The sequence below is a fragment of the Macrobrachium rosenbergii genome, chromosome 18 (genome assembly GCF_040412425.1).
Source record: "Macrobrachium rosenbergii isolate ZJJX-2024 chromosome 18, ASM4041242v1, whole genome shotgun sequence".
In the NCBI taxonomy this organism is placed as follows: Eukaryota; Metazoa; Arthropoda; class Malacostraca; order Decapoda; family Palaemonidae; genus Macrobrachium; species Macrobrachium rosenbergii.
Window position 1 is genome coordinate 8,754,234 of NC_089758.1, and position 20,179 is coordinate 8,774,412.

General features: G+C 35.2%; 1 protein-coding gene across 1 annotated transcript in view; it reads left to right on the plus strand.

Moving 5' to 3' along the window:
- Positions 1-20,179, plus strand: part of LOC136848081 (T-box transcription factor TBX20-like) — a 308,981-nt gene that overhangs the window by 62,617 nt on the left and 226,185 nt on the right. The window contains exon 3 of the mRNA XM_067120263.1: positions 14,859-15,141. Within this exon, the coding sequence (XP_066976364.1) occupies positions 14,859-15,141 (283 nt within the window). The remainder of the gene's footprint in view (positions 1-14,858; positions 15,142-20,179) is intronic.

The window sequence follows — 20,179 nt, forward strand, 5'->3', positions numbered from 1 at the left end:
CTAGATGAAGATACATGCGTTTACTAAAAGCCTCGCAGGTAATAAGACATTGGCGAAACAGAACAGTTGTTGGACCTCTTGCGTCCTAGGTAAAGCTGGATTTCAATCTACCAGATAATGAATATCAAATTTTCTAAGACCCAATTTTCATGCATTTATAATAAAATTTATTGGAAAGGTCAAGTCTTACATTTGTAAAAGTTATGAAAAAAATGTTAATTATTCTTCTACAGACTTTCTGGGCCTTTTTTTTTTTAGTTGCTGAATGCTGTTGCATTATTTTTAGATTTCTTAACTTCAGTATTCAAAGTGATTATTGAGACCGAATTTTCTGAGACCAAGCTTTCCGAATCAAGATAATCAAACGACATACCACATAAAGAAGTGAAACAGTCAACAAAATCTCTCTACGAAAATAGCAAAATAAATATATCAAAGTTGATAAAACGATATTTATTACAAACTGCAAAACATAAGGGGTCCAGGTAGCAAAAATGCTGCAAGAGAATGAAAAAGATTTTCAAATGCAGCTTTCTCCATACTAACCTCACCATTCACGCCCTCTTAAACCATGCGTATATACAACCATCAGATCTTTAACCTGGCGTCACCTACATTTACGCGTGTGACGCCTATAGCGCCACTTATTTTAGTGTGTGTGTTTGTGTATATACATACACACATATATATACATATATATACATATATATACATGCATAATATATGTATGTGTGTGTTTGTGTATACATACATATATAATGTATATACATATATGAATGTATATATATATATATATATATATATATATATATACATATATACACAAATCTATGTGTGTTTGTGTATACACATATATATACATATAATATATATATATATATTTATATATATATATATATATATATATATATATATATATATATATATATATATATATATACTGTATATACAGTATATATACACACACAAATAAAAGAAGCAGAGTTGCATAAATTCAAAACCTATGGCCTGAGAATTAGACAGAAAATGTTCTGCTTAGATGTAACTGTTGAGGAAAGTGACAAAAATAAGCAAAATGATATATAAAACAAAAAACAAAATGACACCCCACACAAACACACACATTATATATATATATATATATATATATATATATATATATATATATATATATATATATATATATATATATATATATATATATATATATATATATATATATATATATATATCCCTAAATACATAATAAAGACAAAAATAGAAAAAGCAATTAACACTCAAGAATAGTCTACCATGCGACGAAAAGTATAGCAAAAGGTACGTATAGACTGCAAAAAACAACGTACACTTAAATACCATGAAAATTGGTAGTGACAGAGCAATAGTGAACCCTAAAGGAGAAAGTATAAGTTTTATGGCATTAATATGAACATTTCAGATTTAATAGGGAAACCGATACAAAGAAACAAGATTAAGCAGACAATAAGAAAATGACGAATTTTCATGATTAATCTGAAAGGAGTAAAGTTATTTGTCAAAGAAATGTTTTTAGAATTTTCATTCATATTCAAGAAAAAACGATAAAACTAGATAGTACACCAATAAGAACACCGATAATAGAAAAATAAGGATTTGCAAATTGAAAACATGTTTAAAAATACAACGTTAAGTCACAGGCAGAATAGGTGTCCTTAAGTCCATAATGTGTATAGAAATGTTGTCAACTAAATTAAATATCAAGGTAAAAATAGGACTGCCTAACAAATGTCGTGGATCCCGTGGTTGTGGGAAATGGCCTCTAAATAGTAGATAAGCCTTTTCTTTTGAGGTCAGTAACCATCACACTTTCCACTCCTGAGGGATTCCAGGATTTGCAGCCCCGTAGCTGGTACTGACATTGCAAAGCTCAAGATAGAGAAAACATCATTAATCTTTGGGAATTGAAATTTGTGTAGATAAGGACCAAGAGATGATATATAAGATAGTTGATCAATCAAAGGAGAGAAAGCTGGACGTTTAAAAATTAGTGGTATGCAGGTGAAAGGGCAGTGTGTGCTGGAATGGGAAAAACGAAGAGTGATCGCGTCCAGGGTAGCTGTCAGATAAGGAAACTGGCAGTGCTTATGTCAGGGAGACTATGAAAGTGAAAGAACAAAAATGCGTTCTTTCGCGAAAGCGGATGAACTTTAAGTAAGAGTTAAAAGCACGGACCTGTGGATAGATGAAGAATTTGAAAAGTTCACAGATGGGATCCGAAAAACAAGGAAAATGTTTGTGGATACAGCATGGTAGGAAGTGGGAGTAAAGACGTAAGCGCTGGGATGAAGAAATGAATGGTTTAGAGAAGGAAAAAGGAGATTATCCGAGTTGTAGTCGCATGACACAAGAGACGATCATGAGCAGATGTAAAGGAAGATGTATAGGGTAGTCAGGAAGAAAGTAAAATAGAAAAAGAAAGGGGAGACCGTGAGCATGAACTTCAAGTAGAAGAAGAAGACATTCTACATGGAAGTAAAAGAAAAGAAAAGGTTAATGAACAAATAGATCTCAGAATAAAAATGCCAATAGGGAGATGCTCTCTGAAATGAGGGCTGACCTGGGTTTGTAAGGTATGTCTAGGTGAGGGAAAGGTTCTCGAAAAATGGGTGAGATAATAATTATTCCTTTGTATAAAGGTAAAGTAACAGATGCATAACTACTTAGTATATAAGGGAAGGCACTTGGCAGGATATTGATGGCGAAAGTATGAGATATGGCAGAATGACTGATAGGGGAGAACAGTGTGGGTAAGTACAAAAGGTTTGTTGAGTTGGCTCTCTCTTATGAATATGAAGAGATTACTAAACATATCAACTCTCCTTTATGCAAGCAAAGTACGGATGTGGACTGCAAATGTATGAAAAAGAACTGAAGCTCCTGGGATCAGCTGTTGCTGCCTAGCCTATAGCCTGTATGTGATAGAAGAAGAATTAAGAGGATGAGAGATGTGGAGAAACATAAAGGAAATAGCAAAAATATTAATGGAGGTGAAAAAATGGATCAGTGTGATTTGAAATGGTTTGGTCAAGTGGAAAGAGTGGAAGATCACAGGTAGGAGCAAGTGTATATCTTTTAGAAAAGGCGGCGAGAAAGTCCTTGAAAAGACAGGATAGAAGGTATGAAAAAGTACTGAAAATGAAGGACCTCAATAAGCAGGAAGTACAAGAATGTGTGGAAATAGAGGTGAATGTCACATTTTGAGTAGTGCTCGAAACAATAAGTTTAACAGCAGCTAATCATGTGGAGGTTTTCAACGCGCGGTGTTCATTGTTGATTCAGCACTTAAATACGATTGTGGTTTTAATGTTTTGCTCTGTAGCAAAACTTTGTTAAGGAAAACAGCTTAATGTTGAAAATTTTATGCATACACACACATACATATATTTATATTTATATGTGTGCGTGTATATATATGTATGTGTATATGTATAATGTGTGTATATATATGTATGTATGTATATATATATACATATATATATATATATATATATATATAAATATATATATATATACATATATATATATATATATATATATATATATATATATATATATATATATATATATATATATATATATATATATATATATATATATATATATATGGGTGTGTGCGTGCGTGGGAAATAAAGAATTTCAGGCTGAATGATAGCAGAGTCAATGGGATATGATGAGAAAAAAATATATTCAGCACCACAACACCCCAAGACGGAGGCTTCAGAGCCCTCCACGAAGTCGTTTGACCTTTGTGGCTAACGAAATACGCACTTTTTACTTTCGGAGCTTTACTGGAAAGAAGACAGCAGACAAAGGGGTGAATTACGATGATATTGAAGGAATAAAAGAAGATGACAGTAGAGTGAGAATCCTACAACTCTGCAGTAGATGGAAATGAATAATTTAGGAGTCATTTAGGAAGTGAATTACGATGATATTGTAGGAATGAAAGAAGATGACAGTAGAGTGAGAATCCTACAACTCTGCAGTAGATGGAAATGAATAATTTAGGAGTCATTTAGGAGGTGAATTACGATGATATTGTAGGAATAAAAGAAGATGGCAGTAGAGTGAGAATCCCACAACTCTGCAGTAGATGGAAATGAATAATTTAGGAATCATTTAGAAGTCATTTACGAGTCTTTTGATTAAGAAACTTAATCAAAAGAAAAGGAAACAGTGGATAAATAATAAAGTTAAAAAAAACGACTTAATGTAAATAAAAAAACCTACATATCGAGACAAAATAACATAATCATTGGAGACTAATAACGAAAAGAAATTTTCCTTCCCATCTGGTTTAGAATTGGACATCTGAACTGTTAACGTGACACGAAATATACTTAAAATGTACGTCATGATCGCAAAAAAACGTGACGTAAACTGTGCACACTGTGTAAGTAATTTAAACACTGTTGCAAAACCTTTTCCAAATCAAGTTATTAGTATTCTACCCGAATATAGAGTTATTGTAAGAATGTTATGTAAATTTTAATTTGGATTTGGAATCGGCACGTTCATATGTACATAAATGTTGTTTGCATTGCACCCTCATGATATATATATATATATATATATATATATATATATATATATATATATATATATATATATATATATATATATATATATAAATATATATATATATATATATATATATATATATATATATATATATATATATATATATATATATATATATATATATATATATATATATATATATATATATATATATAACGATTAACATCACAATTTTGCACATGATTTGTTTATCAGCTGGACCAAATGAAATATTTAAAAGGAAACGACAGAGTGCCAAGTATTTTCATGTATTTTACACATCTTTGTTCCTTGTGGCTTTAGCTTATCATTATACATATATATGTGATATATACGAGTATATATATATATATATATGTATACATGTGGCTATATATATGTATATATATATATATACATTATATATAATTATATATATATATATATATATATATATATATATATATATATATATATCACCAATAAATATACATATACACATGTATATATATATATATATAGATATATAATAGATAGGCTCATTATTATTAATTTATCACATTTTCCAGTGAGAAATAGAGAAATGCAGATCTGCAAGAGTTCATTTTTATGACAAAGCAGTAAATTTTGACTTCAGTGAATTTAGATATCTGACATGAGATTATGGTTAACAAATATTCAATAATTAATTACAAGGACGGTAGCTCTGATGGGGAGTTTGGTTGTTGTTGTACTAAAAGATCCAGCTTATCCTACCAGACTTAGACCCAATGCACTCTCGTCTTTTCTTACCTCCTTCGAGCGCGGGCTAGATACGGTGGTATGGCTGTCCGTTCCACTATCTTTCTGAATTTAAAGGAAAGCAAAATACGAATAGGGATTATCTGTCACCTATAAGCATGTCAATATCTTAATTATTTCGGGAAGAATGCGTGATTTTGTAAATATGACATTTTCAAGAAGGGAAACAGTTCTGCACTGATTTGAAGACACGAAATATATGGGTGAAAAGGTTTGGTGAAACCTTGTATTTCGCTGAATATTTACAAAACACCTTATGAATACAACTTACAGCTCCAACGCGCCTGACACTCTGGTGGCAGAAGGTTAGTTGGTTTAAACCATCTGGGAAATATAATGTTCATAAACAGTGGTTGCTAAAACAAAAGCTCGTTCATTCTTCCTTAGTGCTTATATTACGGGGGATATTCTTTCACCAATTGGGCCTATTCCTTTTCGAACTGTACAGAAAATTGCGAAACTATATACACTGTGTATGGTCAACTTATTGTCTCCTATTTATTCTGCCATAAAAGTTCATGTACTTATGGCGATCCAAAGCACAGATAAAGGGGGGAAACTGCCTTGTAACAATTCCAGGCGTTACTGAAAACTGCTACATATTTTAACGTTCCAGTGTTAGCCGCAATGGTTAAAAGTGAGGTCTGAAAAAGACAGGAGCAAGTGACCTTACCTCTCACTAAGTCCTGTTTAGACTTTAGAGTCATGGCATTGTGGCATTGTAGAGTTTCCCTCTACGATCTCATCCCTTTGATAGGATACTATGAGTAGGACTCACCCCTGTCTGGATTTTCTGAGAGTCGTGCCCCAAACGACTCCCTCTAACCTCTGGGTATAGCATCAAGCGATTCGCCTCCCGCCCCCGAAGTCAATCACGGGTCCCCGTATTGGCAGCCAAGGTGGTTATTTGGGAGGGCAAAAACAGGGCCGAGGTGTGAGGTTGAGCGCCGGCTCTGTCATTTCCTCCAGCACGCACCCACGATATATCAAGTCGAGATCGCCACGAAGACTGTTCTTACGATGGTCGCCCCGTAAATCGTTCTACTCTCTCTCTCTCTCTCTCTCTCTCTTAGCCGTTTTTTATTCTTAATATTTCGTTCTTCTTGCACTATAAATTATTTTCTTGTTTGCTCCCAAGGGTCGTATCCAGACTGCGAGTACTAATCCTTTCTTGCCGATATTTGGCTTGGGTTGGGTTTTTGGAATTGGAGAGAGAGTGGACGTCCTGTGAACTGCCTTAGGAAGAACCCACATTCAAAGCCCTCCCTCCTTCGAAATTTGGCAATTTATGAGGTTTATGAGGTCTTCCAGCATTTAAGGAGATATGTGTAAGTCGTTTCTTTTCAAAATGAGCTATTTATGAGACTTAATGCATCGACACAAGTTTGTTTGTTCAAGTGTCACAGGTTATTCAGATAGAAAGCAAGCAAACCAAAGAGAAATTGCACAGAGAAAATCATAACAGGGCCAACTAGACTGTCCTCTAACAAGACTCGTAAACAGCACTTGAGGGAGAATAAAGGAAGTGCACATGCAAAAAAAGCATGCTGTTTATACATTCGAAACCTTTTAAAGGTGCAAAGGCCATTACGAAAGAGCAAATTAACGCCCTTCCCTACTCCAGCCTCGGAGAAAACAAGAAATCACGAGGCAGAGAACGATAAACCTATGTTTCAAATACAAAAGCTTAGAAGAGTAGAAAAACAAGAGCAGAAAAAGAATTCCAGAGCCACAGCAACTAAAGAAAAAAATACTTCAATTACAATAACACATGAAGATTTTTCGACATCACTCTACAACCTTCATGAGGCCAAAGGTAAACCGTATCCTCAAGGATTAAAACCAACGTTCTTCATCCCCTCTCTTCGTCTTGTTTTCTTCGGTAAAACTAAGGTATACTTACTTCGGGCCTGGACAAGATGTGATCGTTAGGTTGCTCGTCTTTGGAGCTTTCTATAATAAACAATTGAAGGAATCAGCCTAAATTGATATTTCTTACAAGTGCACACTTTCATAGTTGTGACGCAGGTTTCATTACAGAATAAGAAAAAAAAAGTAAATATGCACCAAAGTTTCTTTGGAGCAATCGAGTTTTCTGTTCAGCGTATAATCAAGGCCACCGAAAATAGATCTATCTTTCGGTGGTCTCGGTATAATGCTGTATGAGCCACGACCCATGAAACTTTCAGCCACGACCCGGCGGTGGCCTGTCCTATAGCGGTGCCAGACGCACGATCATGGCTAACCTTAACCTTTAAAAAAAAAAAAACTACTGAGGCTAGGGGGCTGCAATTTGGTATGCTTGATGATTGGAGGGTGGATGATCAACATACCAATTTGCAGCCCTCTAACCTCAGTAGTTTTTAAGATCTGAGGGCGGACACAGAAAGTGCGGACGGACAGGTAAAGCCGGAATAATAGTTTTCTTTTACAGAAAACTAAATCTTAACAATATCAAATATTCACAGGAAGCGTACACACAGACCCACCCAGCATAGCATAATACGTACTCACTGAAGGCGAACATTTTTTACATCAACGCGAATAATTAATATAAGAAAACAAAATCAAAAGAAATATTTAAATTGGAACTTAATATACTCATTCTTACACGCATTAACACGTCCATAAACATACGCGTAAACTGGCATCTGTTGCATTAGAAACCTACAAGACAAGATCTATACTCTCTAGACCTTGCTACGAGATACGTTTATAATGAATCACCGCGAATCATTAATGAAAAAACATTGTAATGCACAAACATAAGCATCTACACATATACGGTTATATGCAGTTACAAGCAAATTCAGGATGGGAATTATTCGAATCATACAGAGTAAACGCAGGCGCACACATACTCTACCCATCCAAATTCCAAGCACTCCGGAAGCTGCAGCAAGCACATTCTCTCATCTCCGAAGAGAAAATTGTCCATTTTCATCTCACAACAACTGGCCAATTTTTCATCGGCCAACCACCCCACCTTAGCAGGCCTCAACCACAAAGCACAGGTACCGCCAGAAATTACGACGATCTTTGCCATCGACAAGAAACGATACACCCGCTATCGCAATTTCTCCATAAAGCCACAGCACAGAAGCTAACTTCGGTTGACTACCGAGGGAGACCCACCGGTTTTGGGAGGAGGAGGAGGATGAGGAGGAGGAGGAGGAGGAGGAGGAGGAGGAGGACACAGTGTATTATATATATACACACCCGCCCATCGTAATTAGCTTCTTGGGAATCCCCAGGGCATGGAACTCGAACCTACCCCGTTGCGCTGATTTCAGGCCTTAGATACTTACCGCAGTTTGAGCTACTTACTCGTTTGGGGCGAAGGACAGAGAGAGAGAGAGAGAGAGAGAGAGAGAGAGAGAAGGGAAGGGGAGGGGGTGCCATTTCTTCAGCAGCTATTAAAATGCCAGTTATTCGCTGAAGTGGTCATGGAAATCTCGATCGTTCTTGCATTATATTGAGCAAATGAGGGAAAAAGCACAGCAGTTTTTTCACGAACAGAGAAACAGAGGTAAGTTAGTAAAGGCAGCTAAACTTATATATATATATATATATATATATATATATATATATATATATATATATATATATATATATATATATATATATATATATATATATATATATATATATATATATATATATATATATATATATATATATATATATATATATATATATATATATATATATATATATATATATATATATATATATATATATATATATACATATATATATATATATATATATATATATATATATATATATATATATATATATATATATATATATATATATATATATATATATATATGCAGTATATATAGTGACAGCCAGTATATCATTTCAACTGGGTTTTCCGAGGCTTCAAGTTAGTATCAATATATAACTATTAATTCTAGAATCATGTAATGCAATCTAAAAGGTGTCCGTGCTGAAGCAAAAGTCAAATTTTTATTCTTCCCAAAACTTTTATGACAATGGATATTCTAAAAAATTCTCCAGTGACACAAAACTTCTCCGGAAACCGCGTAAATCGTTTAACAAAATAATTTAACCAAGTTGTGAAAGAAATGAGATTTTCCTCAAAATATTATTAGAAAAACTTTTATGTTACCAAAACACCGATGATAAGAATAATAATAATAATAATAATAATAATAATAATAATAATAATAATAATAATAATAATAATAATAATAATAATAACAATGATGTAATGTAATCTAAAAGGCGTCCGTAAAAAAGGGAAGATGAAAACAATATTTATCTGCCTTTATATATAATATATAATGTATATATATAACACATACATATGTGTGTATATATATACACATATATATATATATATATATATATATATATATATATATATATATATATATATATATATATCTACATATATTATGCTGTTTGTGCGTGCATGTGATCGTCTGAAAGAAATCGCAGGCATTTCCATTGCGGTTAGTTAAGTCACAATTTAGCCGTCTTTAATGCGCGATATTTAATGTTGCGGTGGCAATCCATTATAGCCAATAAAAGCTGCTACGTCGACTGCCTGGGGACCTTAGGCTATCAATTAGACTCCGTTATCTCCCGCCGGTTTGATGTACAGCCAACCGCCACTTCCTCACCTGACGAAGGTGAATTCGTAAATTCTTGAATCATCAAGTAGTTCAAGACCTTGACTTCATTAACTGACCTCAATGATAAGACCTTCGTAACTGAATGCAAGGTTACATCGGCAGTCGTGAAGGTGAATGAATTAGGAAGCAAAAACATCTCCGTGTTCCATCGCCTCAAGTTCGATTATAAAGACTAATAAATTCCAGGCTACTGTCTCTCGTCTCATGTTCAGATACAGAAATGAAAACGAAGGAATTCAAGGTTACGTTACTTAAAAGCAAAGAAATTTTAATGGCGAGTGCATTCAAGACCGAGTGCTTACAAAAGGAAAATGGATTTAAAGCTGGGCGGATACGAAGCTGAGACGACTGAAGTTATGGCTTTTCTCTCTTGAGGTGATCAGTGGGTTCAATACTCAGAGATCGGAGGTAATCGAGAAGTTTATTGAATTCAAGGAGTCTGAGATGTGGTTTTAGAAACGGTATCTTAGTAAAATAACTTGTTCAAGTATAATGATTGCAATTCTATCTTGAAAGTGAGGTTGGGAGTACAAAACATCTCATAAAAGTTCATTGGATTGAAGTTGAATGAATTCACAGGCAGGGTTGAGGATATTATTATTATTTTTCAAATAAGAACGGCGAATCCAGACCAGTTTAACTGGAAGCTGTGTGAATTCATGACGGAAGTGGAAAGTACTGAAGTCGTATCCTTATAATCTTGACTAGTGCTTGACGAAATCGAAGGTTTTACTAAATGGGTAATGAAACACTTGATCGACAATAATTTTAATGAAATGCTTGATCGACAATAATTTTGGTGAAACCCTTGATCGACAATAATTTTAATGAAACACTTGATCGACAATAATTTTGGTGAAACCCTTGATCGACAATAATTTTAATGAAACACTTGATCGACAATAATTTTAATGAAGCGCTTAATCGACAATAATTTTAATGAAACACTTGATCGACAATAATTTTAATGAAACACTTGATCGATAATAAATGAATTTTAATGAAATACTTGATCGATAATAATTAATTTCCGATTCTGCGATGACTCCAGAGAAAAATAAGGCAGTAGTCACTGTCATATTTATCCTTTAACTGATAAATCAAGGACAAGCTCCTTTACAGAAAACTTGCCCAGAGTTCGTGAACTGATATCGTTGCCCTTACAGACTCTGTCCAATTGCTTTTATCACGCCAACGTCATTTTCTAGGTCTCCCTCCCCCTATCCTGATAAGAATCCGATTTATTCACACGTATTAATTTTTTTGCAATACTCAAACAAAGAAACTGGAGTCAAGTTACGATGGATCATTTCATCCAGTTTATAAGTCTCCATCTTTAAACGTTTCTGGTCAGTGTGATTCCCTTCCTTCTTTATCTATTTCATATTTATTTCATTGTTCTTGGTTCTTTAATTTGCATATCTCTTTGTTTCCCCGTTCATTCACTGCACTTTGTTTTACCTGCTTTATCAAAGAGACTGATTTCTATTTATCTGTTTATATATTTTTTGTCTACAAATTATTTGAGCTGCAATTCCATTATTGATCTCCAGGGGAAGTTTCCAAGATAATTTTATTTGAATCGGAACGGTCGCTAGGAAATAGGAGCTAAAAATAAATATATAAATAAATAAAGAAAGAAAAAATAAATAAAACTTCACCTCTCTGCAGCTTTGTAATACTTATAATCCCGTTCTCCTTTAGCCTCATTTATCTCAGATTCCAGGTATAGGTGAAGATTATTTCTTTCCAACGACTAACGAGGATCGGAATTCTCCTCAAACTTTCGTTTTCCCTGATTCCTACGGACTTCCATTCTCTAATTTGTAGGTCTCTCTCGGTTTTTTTAATTTTTCTTCGATCATGGGCTGCGTAAGTTTTTATTCGGCTGCGTAGAATCATTCTTTCGGACACACATTACATTCCATGATGATGGCGGTGTGCTATTATAAGCGATGCGACTTTCCCAGTCTGTTTACAGCTTTAATAAATAGTACGTTCGCTATACTGCTGCTCATTCGTTGGGTCTGATCAGTTTCTGGATGGATACCCTATCCGTGAATGCCATGCAGTAACACGGTTGCTACGCTGCTGGTCTCTCGTTAAGTCGGTTGGTTGAGGCTGGTCAGAGCACGGAGCGCTGATCGTTGATGGAGGTCCATGCCCTTTGGTGCGTAAGCTCCCGTGAACAACTGAAGGGGTATATATAAGAGGCTAACAACCTCACCTATAGGCAACTGACCTTAGGGCTCCGGTTTGTGCGGGAATGGGTCACAAGAAGCTCCCAAATCTTAAGAGAGCAGAAGGAGCACGTAACACGGCAGATCAATAGATTCTAGCGAAATGGATATGCCATTCATGTGACTCTTATAAGCATAACTGAAAGGAAAAAATTCAATTTGAAATGATGAAAGTAATGAAAAGAAATTCCGGGGTCTTGGAATTTATAAAGAAAAGAGCGAATACTGGACACCAGAAGATTAGCGAAATAAAATCTGCATATTAATGTTCACTGCGTTTAGCTGTACTTAAGTGATTCAAAGTGGTTACTCGATGAATAAAAATTATAACACTACGCAAGCACGCATAAAAATTTCACTCTTTGAGAGAGAGAGAGAGAGAGAGAGAGAGAGAGAGAGAGAGAGAGAGAGAGAGGTTGGGGGCGGGGTGGCTCGGAAGGGGTAGGACACCGGATTTGACATTCTTAAGTAATTTTTTTAGAAGCAAAACGATATTTAATAAACTGATCAGGGTATATATTTTACACTCTTGTTACCCGTAGTAGTAAATACCCTCATTAAAGAATTATTCTTAGTTGATTGCCTCTCCAACGAGAACTTTACCCTCATCCCCTTCCCCGCAGATGCTCGAGACAACCTTCTATATTTTGTCTTGCACTTTTTTATTTTCTTTTTTATCATCTCGCCTCCGAGAATCCACTAATAGGATTGACTACCTTCAATGGGATTTTTGACGTTTTTATGGCTGAATCACGGCGCGCGCGTTCAAGAAGTGACACCACTGATAGACGCATATCCCCAAGGGAGATGTTCGAGAGCTTACCAACAGGCTTAGGCGTCACGGGATTTTTACCATGAATAGTCTAATAATATGCAACAGGGCTTAATGACACATCCGTCACTCTCAGTCTCTTGGAAATAATGGCACGGCTTAGGTAAGTTTTAAAAAGGGCAAAAGATAAAATGGAGTGATACGAAAAACGCCAGGGAATGATTAGACAACTATTTTGCGGAGAGGAAGCCAATTAGCAGTTCGCATTCCACTCTGCATCATTCTCCATAAAGGGACTGCGATGCTAAACTATGCAAAGAGCGGACTAATAGAGGAACTGTGATTTTGCAGAAAAGAGAACCTAACAGATGAATTACCAAAACAATGTATTTTATTTATTTCGTATTTTTTATTTTTTTTTTTTTTTTACATTTTCGAAATTTTGCAAATGCTGAGAAAATGGATGCTAATGGGTTTGGTGTCACCTCCAAGTATGAGGATTCGCAAGCCGAACAATTCGTGGATTAACCCGATGCGCCTGTCCACCTTAGGACCACAGTAAACCCAAATTTGAAAACGGGGTTAGGGGAGAGTTGGGCTTATTTACCAAATAAACGGTACATGCATTTCCTGAAGGATAGAAGGCTATGAGATCCGGAGATCAAGGAAGCAGGAAAAGAGTTCCAACGCTTGAATAAATAAATAAATTCAGCGATAAATAATAGACAAGTCTCGGGCCAGAAGACCTTTTCCAGCCTGTATCTACTGCTTGCCTTTTTTTTTTTTTTTTATCTCGCTTTCATTTTCCTCTTTTAAACTTTAAATTCTTTTCAACAAAATCAAGGCAAGAGGCAGAGGAAGGGTACAGCTACGATTTGACACGGAACTAAGCTATGGCAAGACTCGGGAACAATCATTCATCCACTTGATAAATTTTTTTTTTGTATATACGCAAAAAACTTTCATGGGAGTTCCACGGAGAGAGAGAGAGAGAGAGAGAGAGAGAGAGAGAGAGAGAGAGAGAGAGAGAGAGAGAGAGAGAGAGAGAGACTTTGAGATGCTTTTACATGCCAGAATCTGGCTTTGAAACAACACGAAAATAACCGTAATGACTAATGAAGGATCTGGACGCTGGAGAATAACGGGAAAGAGAAGTTATTTTATTACTGTAGTTCTGCATCGAATGATGAAATTGATTTATTGATTGATGTAAACTAGGGTCGCAACAGTTACGCAAGGTACATACAAAAAAGGACACAGATGAAGTGATGCTACTTATTAAAAAAAAAAGAAAGCTTCAAAAATCCATGTGTAAATAAACAAACAATTCTGTAAGAAAAAGGCTTTTACTGCTGCAAGTGATAAATCAGTGGTTATAAACAAAAGACTAGACATTTGTCATAGAGCATTTATAGCGTAGCACAGCAGGTGGTAACAAGAACAATAAAAGAATAATATTATCACCAGATATTATCTTCTTTTACCTTGTATTTCTCACTTGACAGAAGTTATTTGTTGTTACTTTGTGACGTCCATAACAAAGCTCAATCCAGTACCGACTTTCATTAATGGCATTTCTACGTGACTACGAAAAAGAGGAATGAACCTGGCGTACTTGAACCTGTCTTAATAAGAAATTATGCATGATTTGAATGTATATATTGTACTGCAAATGATAGATTTTACATGTACTCATACAAGTATGCATATTTAAGAGAATGCTGCATCGTAATTTAAAATAAATCTGAGTTTATTTTATTTTTAGATCGTATTAAAAGCCTGACTTTTTTTTCGACACAGGGAAACTGTCCCGTTCCCCCTCGCCCCACCCGCTCTCTCTGCCAGACGAGGACCAGGAGCCCCCGGAGGTGACCTCCTCCTCAGATGCCACCAAGGACGACTCAGAGGTGGTCACCGGCCCTAAGGGAGGCGTCTCCGAAGGACGCGACTCGAAGAGGGCTCGCCTGGAGGGCTCCTGCAACTGCGAGGATCTCAGAGGCGTCACCTGCTACCTGGAGACCAAAGACCTCTGGGAGAAGTTCCACGAACTCGGGACGGAGATGATCATTACCAAAAGCGGCAGGTAAGGCGCCCCCCAACCCGCCCCCTCTCACTGCAGTCATTGTCTTTGTTATTCATACCATTATCGGATGAATATCTCTTTTCCTAAAAGCCTCAGACGCAATTAACGAGATCTTCGTAAACTCAGTTTTCTGCTGCTCTTTGGCACAAGTTTTGGGTTTCTTATTGCATTTTATAAATGGTTCTTCAGACTCATCGCACTTCTCTTACTGCTAGTTTTGTCAGATTTACTCTCCAATGTTTATATATCGTATTGGTTGAATGTTTTTGTCTATTTTATAGGTTTAGTCCTAATTACTTGATGGGAATCTTAACAATGACTATATATATATATATATATATATATATATATATATATATATATATATATATATATATATATATATATACATACATATATACACAAATTAACATGAATGTTCATTTTATATAAATACATACATACACACATATAAATATATAATATATATATATATATATATATATATAATATATATATATATATATATATATATATATATATATATATATATATATATATATATATATATATATATATATATATATATATATATATATATATATATATATATATATATATATATATATATATATATATATATATATCTATTCATCTATTCACCTTCGAATATGTTCTCTAACCACTGTACTAACTACGACCCTATCGTTTTCAGCAAACAGCAAATGAAACTTTTTCCATTAAATTTGAAACTATAGCAGCTTAATGTGAATTAAACAAAGCGTAATTATCAGATGTTAACATATTTTTGTTCAGTGATTTGCTCCAGTTACTGAGGAAATGTTTAAGAGGAATATTTGTAATTTCTATGTACATATATATATTTATATATATATATATATATATATATATATATATATATATATATATATATATATATATATATATATATACATACATATATATATACATACATATATATATACATATATATATATATATATATATATATATATATATATATATATATATATATATATACATACATATATATATCATATATATATATACATGTGTGTGCGTGTGTTATTATGTACGTCATACCTGAAATAAATGCACACATAACCACATAAAATTTCAAATGTTCACTTAACTTTCTTTTGGCATTCCAGTCTTTATAAAACCCATCTACATTCATTAACTAGAACGTGGTAAACAAAATACATCATCAATTCTTTAACAGATCGAAGCTCAGCCCAAAAAGGGCAATTTTATCTTTTGCTGCCAGATATCAATGGCATCTTTCCACAATCATTCAACTAAGCTTTTAATCTTACGGAACATTTACATTGCCTACACTTCATCAAGTCTCGTGAGTCTGAGCTTAGATAAACACGGCCGAACATTAAACAAACAAAGGAAAATGAGAATAAGGAGAGGAAATGAGAACGAGGGTAAATATGGAGCCATTAAGCCAGAGGCAAAGACCCTCGGAGAACCTGCTCGAATCAAGTGGAGGAGGAGGAGGAGGAGGAGGAGGAGGAGGAGGAGAACGAAGAGGTGGAGGAGGATGAGTTGGAGGATGGCGGTGGTGTCGCAAGGTAAGGAATTTCCATCAGACAGATGTTGACGAAACCCCGAAACATCATTTCCAGATGAGAGCAGCAAAGCAATCAGCAAGTTGCTCTCGTCCTTCTTGTCTCTTAATGAAGTCCCCGATGGGCCAACCAGCCACCTATTTAGTTCATGCTGGTTGCCTTCAACGCTGATTGGTTGGAGCCACCGGCGCCAGAGGAGCAGAGGCCCTTGCGATTGGAGGATTGGACGACGAAGGTGTCACTTGAGCTTTGTTTTCATTGGCGGAGGCGGTGATGAAGGGTGATGATGTTTGCAGCTCCTGAGGTCACGAAAGAAAGAGGGAAGAGGAAGAAGCAGAGGAAGAAGAAGTAGCAGGAAAAGAAGAAGAGGAGGAGGACACGAGAACCCACCGGGGAGGAAGAATGTTTGTTTAGGAGGAGGAAGACGCTGAAATTGAGAAATAATATTTTTGCGGGGAGAAAGGGGACACTGTGTGATGGGGTGTCGAGAGACGTCCCCTCCTCGCCGAAGATATACTATATTAGAAGCGCTCTTTTAAAAAAGGGCCATGGAGAATGGGGTCGCAAGTCTTTCTTTTAATAGTAAAGATAATATTCTTCATTTCAGCTAGTCAAAAATAAATGCAGGATGTAGATATAAAGGAGGCCGAGCAAAATACGTGATAAAAAAAAATACAAAAGCTACTAATAATAATACTACCAATAAAGATGACAATAGGAGACTTAGGTAAGAGACACTTACAAGTGCGTTTTGAAGGCACATTGGAGGAAGGAAAACGTAATGTGATTACAGTAGGTAGGCGTTGCTCCCTGGGGCTGATAGACTGAAAATAATGATAAAAATAAAAGTAAGAATTATACTACAACTAAAAAAGACTTAATTTATTTTCAACTTCTTTTGAAAATAAAAGGTGCTCTTCATATTTACGTACAATGATTGTTAATATCTTTATCTATACAGATGCATGCTTCAACGTTGTGCTTGATTTCTTTGGCAGCTAGCATAGCTTTGTGGTAACGTGAGCTTTCAAGCGCTTCCTCGTCTGACACCAGTGATTAAGCTATTCTTAGCACAGAGCTCATCGACACTGCCAATACCAGCAGCAGTAATAATAATAATAATAATAATAATAATAATAATAATAATAATAATAATAATAATAATAATAATAATAATAATAATAATCGTTATGAAGTATAGTAAACTCTGCGTCACAACTCTGACGATAAAATTGACAATAATACCTGTAACTGGCTTGAAATCGTATGAAATTGTGGCCACGTCTTCTTTTAAAGTAAATATCATCAGTAAAATCAACAAAAACAATAACTACATATCTGTATAACTATCTAAAATAATTCCAAAAACTTATCACTAATAAAAGAATAATTAAAAAAAGCTTCAGTGAATATTTTGTAGCAAATATACTTTCGTCATCTGAGGCACATTTTGTCACTTTTTATAAACTCGTGAATTTTTTAAAAGAATCTTTTCCGACATCTCTGATATTTCAGATCAGCACGACAGATATAAAATATACCCAAAAATACTTTCACACCTTAGAAACAATATTGATTATATATATATATATATATATATATATATATATATATATATATATATATATATATATATATATATATATATATATATATATATATATATATATATATATATATATGGAAACGCCTATGATTTTGTTATTGGTTTCAAGGATTCACATAATATTCTAAATTCCAAGAGGCAGGCTTGCTGCCTTCCCTAGAGTCAAGCAACACTTTCATTCTTTTTCCCATTTTAGTTTTCCGTAAGAGAAAACTATTGTGCCGGCTTTGTTTGACCATCCTCACTTCATTCTGTCCGCACTTTTTCTGTCCGCCCTCAGATCTTAAAAACTACTGAGGCTACGGGGCTGCAAATTGGTATGTTGATCATCCATCCTCCAAATTGCACCCCTCTAGCCTCAGTAGTTTTTATTCTATAAAGGTGAAAGTTAGCCATGATCGTGCCTCTGGCAACTATGTAGTATAGGCCACCACCGGGTCGTGGTTAAAGTTTCATGGGCCGCGGCTCATACAGCATTATACCGAGACCACCAAAAGACAGATCTATTTTCGGTGGCCTTGACTATAAGCTGTAGCGGCTGTACAGAAAACTCGATTGCGCCGAAGAAATTTCGGCACATTTTTTGCTTGTTTATTGTTATCTTACAGGCTGGTCTAAATAAGGGCAATTGGTTGCAAAACCCATTAAGTTACGAATACAATGGTCCTGGAACTAAATTATAAACTGTACATCTATGGTCCTATATAAAAAAAAAAGTTAAGTATACATGAGAATGTGTATGCTTTCTATCTTTCTTTCGTTCTTCAAATTTTCAGCTGAAAACCCTTATGGGCAGAGTCAACAGACTGCAAAGAAAGACAAGTTACAGGAAAAGGAGATCGGTGAGTACACATGAGGGAATCAACAAAATAAAACCGGTACACCTGAAATCCAGGAGAAGACAACAGCAGACAGCAGGAATGAATTTGCTCCTCTTTTAACTATTTGGAGATGGAAGACTCCACGACTCCACTTGGCAAACTATTCGGTTCATATAATATGCAAGAATAAGTGCACATTTCATTCATATATGTACATGCAAACGTGTACTACAAACACAATGTGTAACATAAGCAGCATGCTTTGAAAAATGGCCGTCCTTTCCTTAGTTACATTTCACAACAAACACACTGGGAGGGAATCACCTCATGGGATCAGATTAGTGCGAAAGCCTAAGTTGAGATTAGCCCCACAGCTCCCTTCTTGACAGTGTTAGAGCAACATCGATCGCTAAAAGAGTAATGAGAGAGAGAGAGAGAGAGAGAGAGAGAGAGAGAGAGAGAGAGAGAGAGAGAGAGAGAGAGAGATTGTCGTTGTTTGTAGACGCAGCAGACCTTAATCTACTTCGAGTTTTTTTTTATTTTGCAAATTTATAAATTCAGACAAGGCAGACTTACAGACAGACAACCAAGCATACAGACTTACAGACAGACAGACAGACAAGGCAATCAGACAAACAGACAGATAAAGTAGAATTTTTTTTTTGTCTTAGTAAATCGAAATTTAGAGATTAGTGGTTTCGTATAAAGTTCCCAATCCTCAGCGAATGTCAAGCGTTGAGTATGTATCCGAGACGTGCTTGCGCGCTATGCATCATCAGCCCTGGGATAAACAATTACGAAGGGCGAAAGGATGAAATTAGCGCTAATCCAGTTTGGGAAGGGTAATAATCTGGCAACGGCGAGGAAGGTGAGAGAGAGAGAGAGAGAGAGAGAGAGAGAGAGAGAGAGAGAGAGAGAGAGAGAGAGAACACTTCAGTCAATCTGAGCAGAGACTTGGTTTTAACCTAACTGGTTTGAGCAGAAGCTTGGTTTTAATGAAAATTATGAATGACTCTTACAAGCAGATACTATCA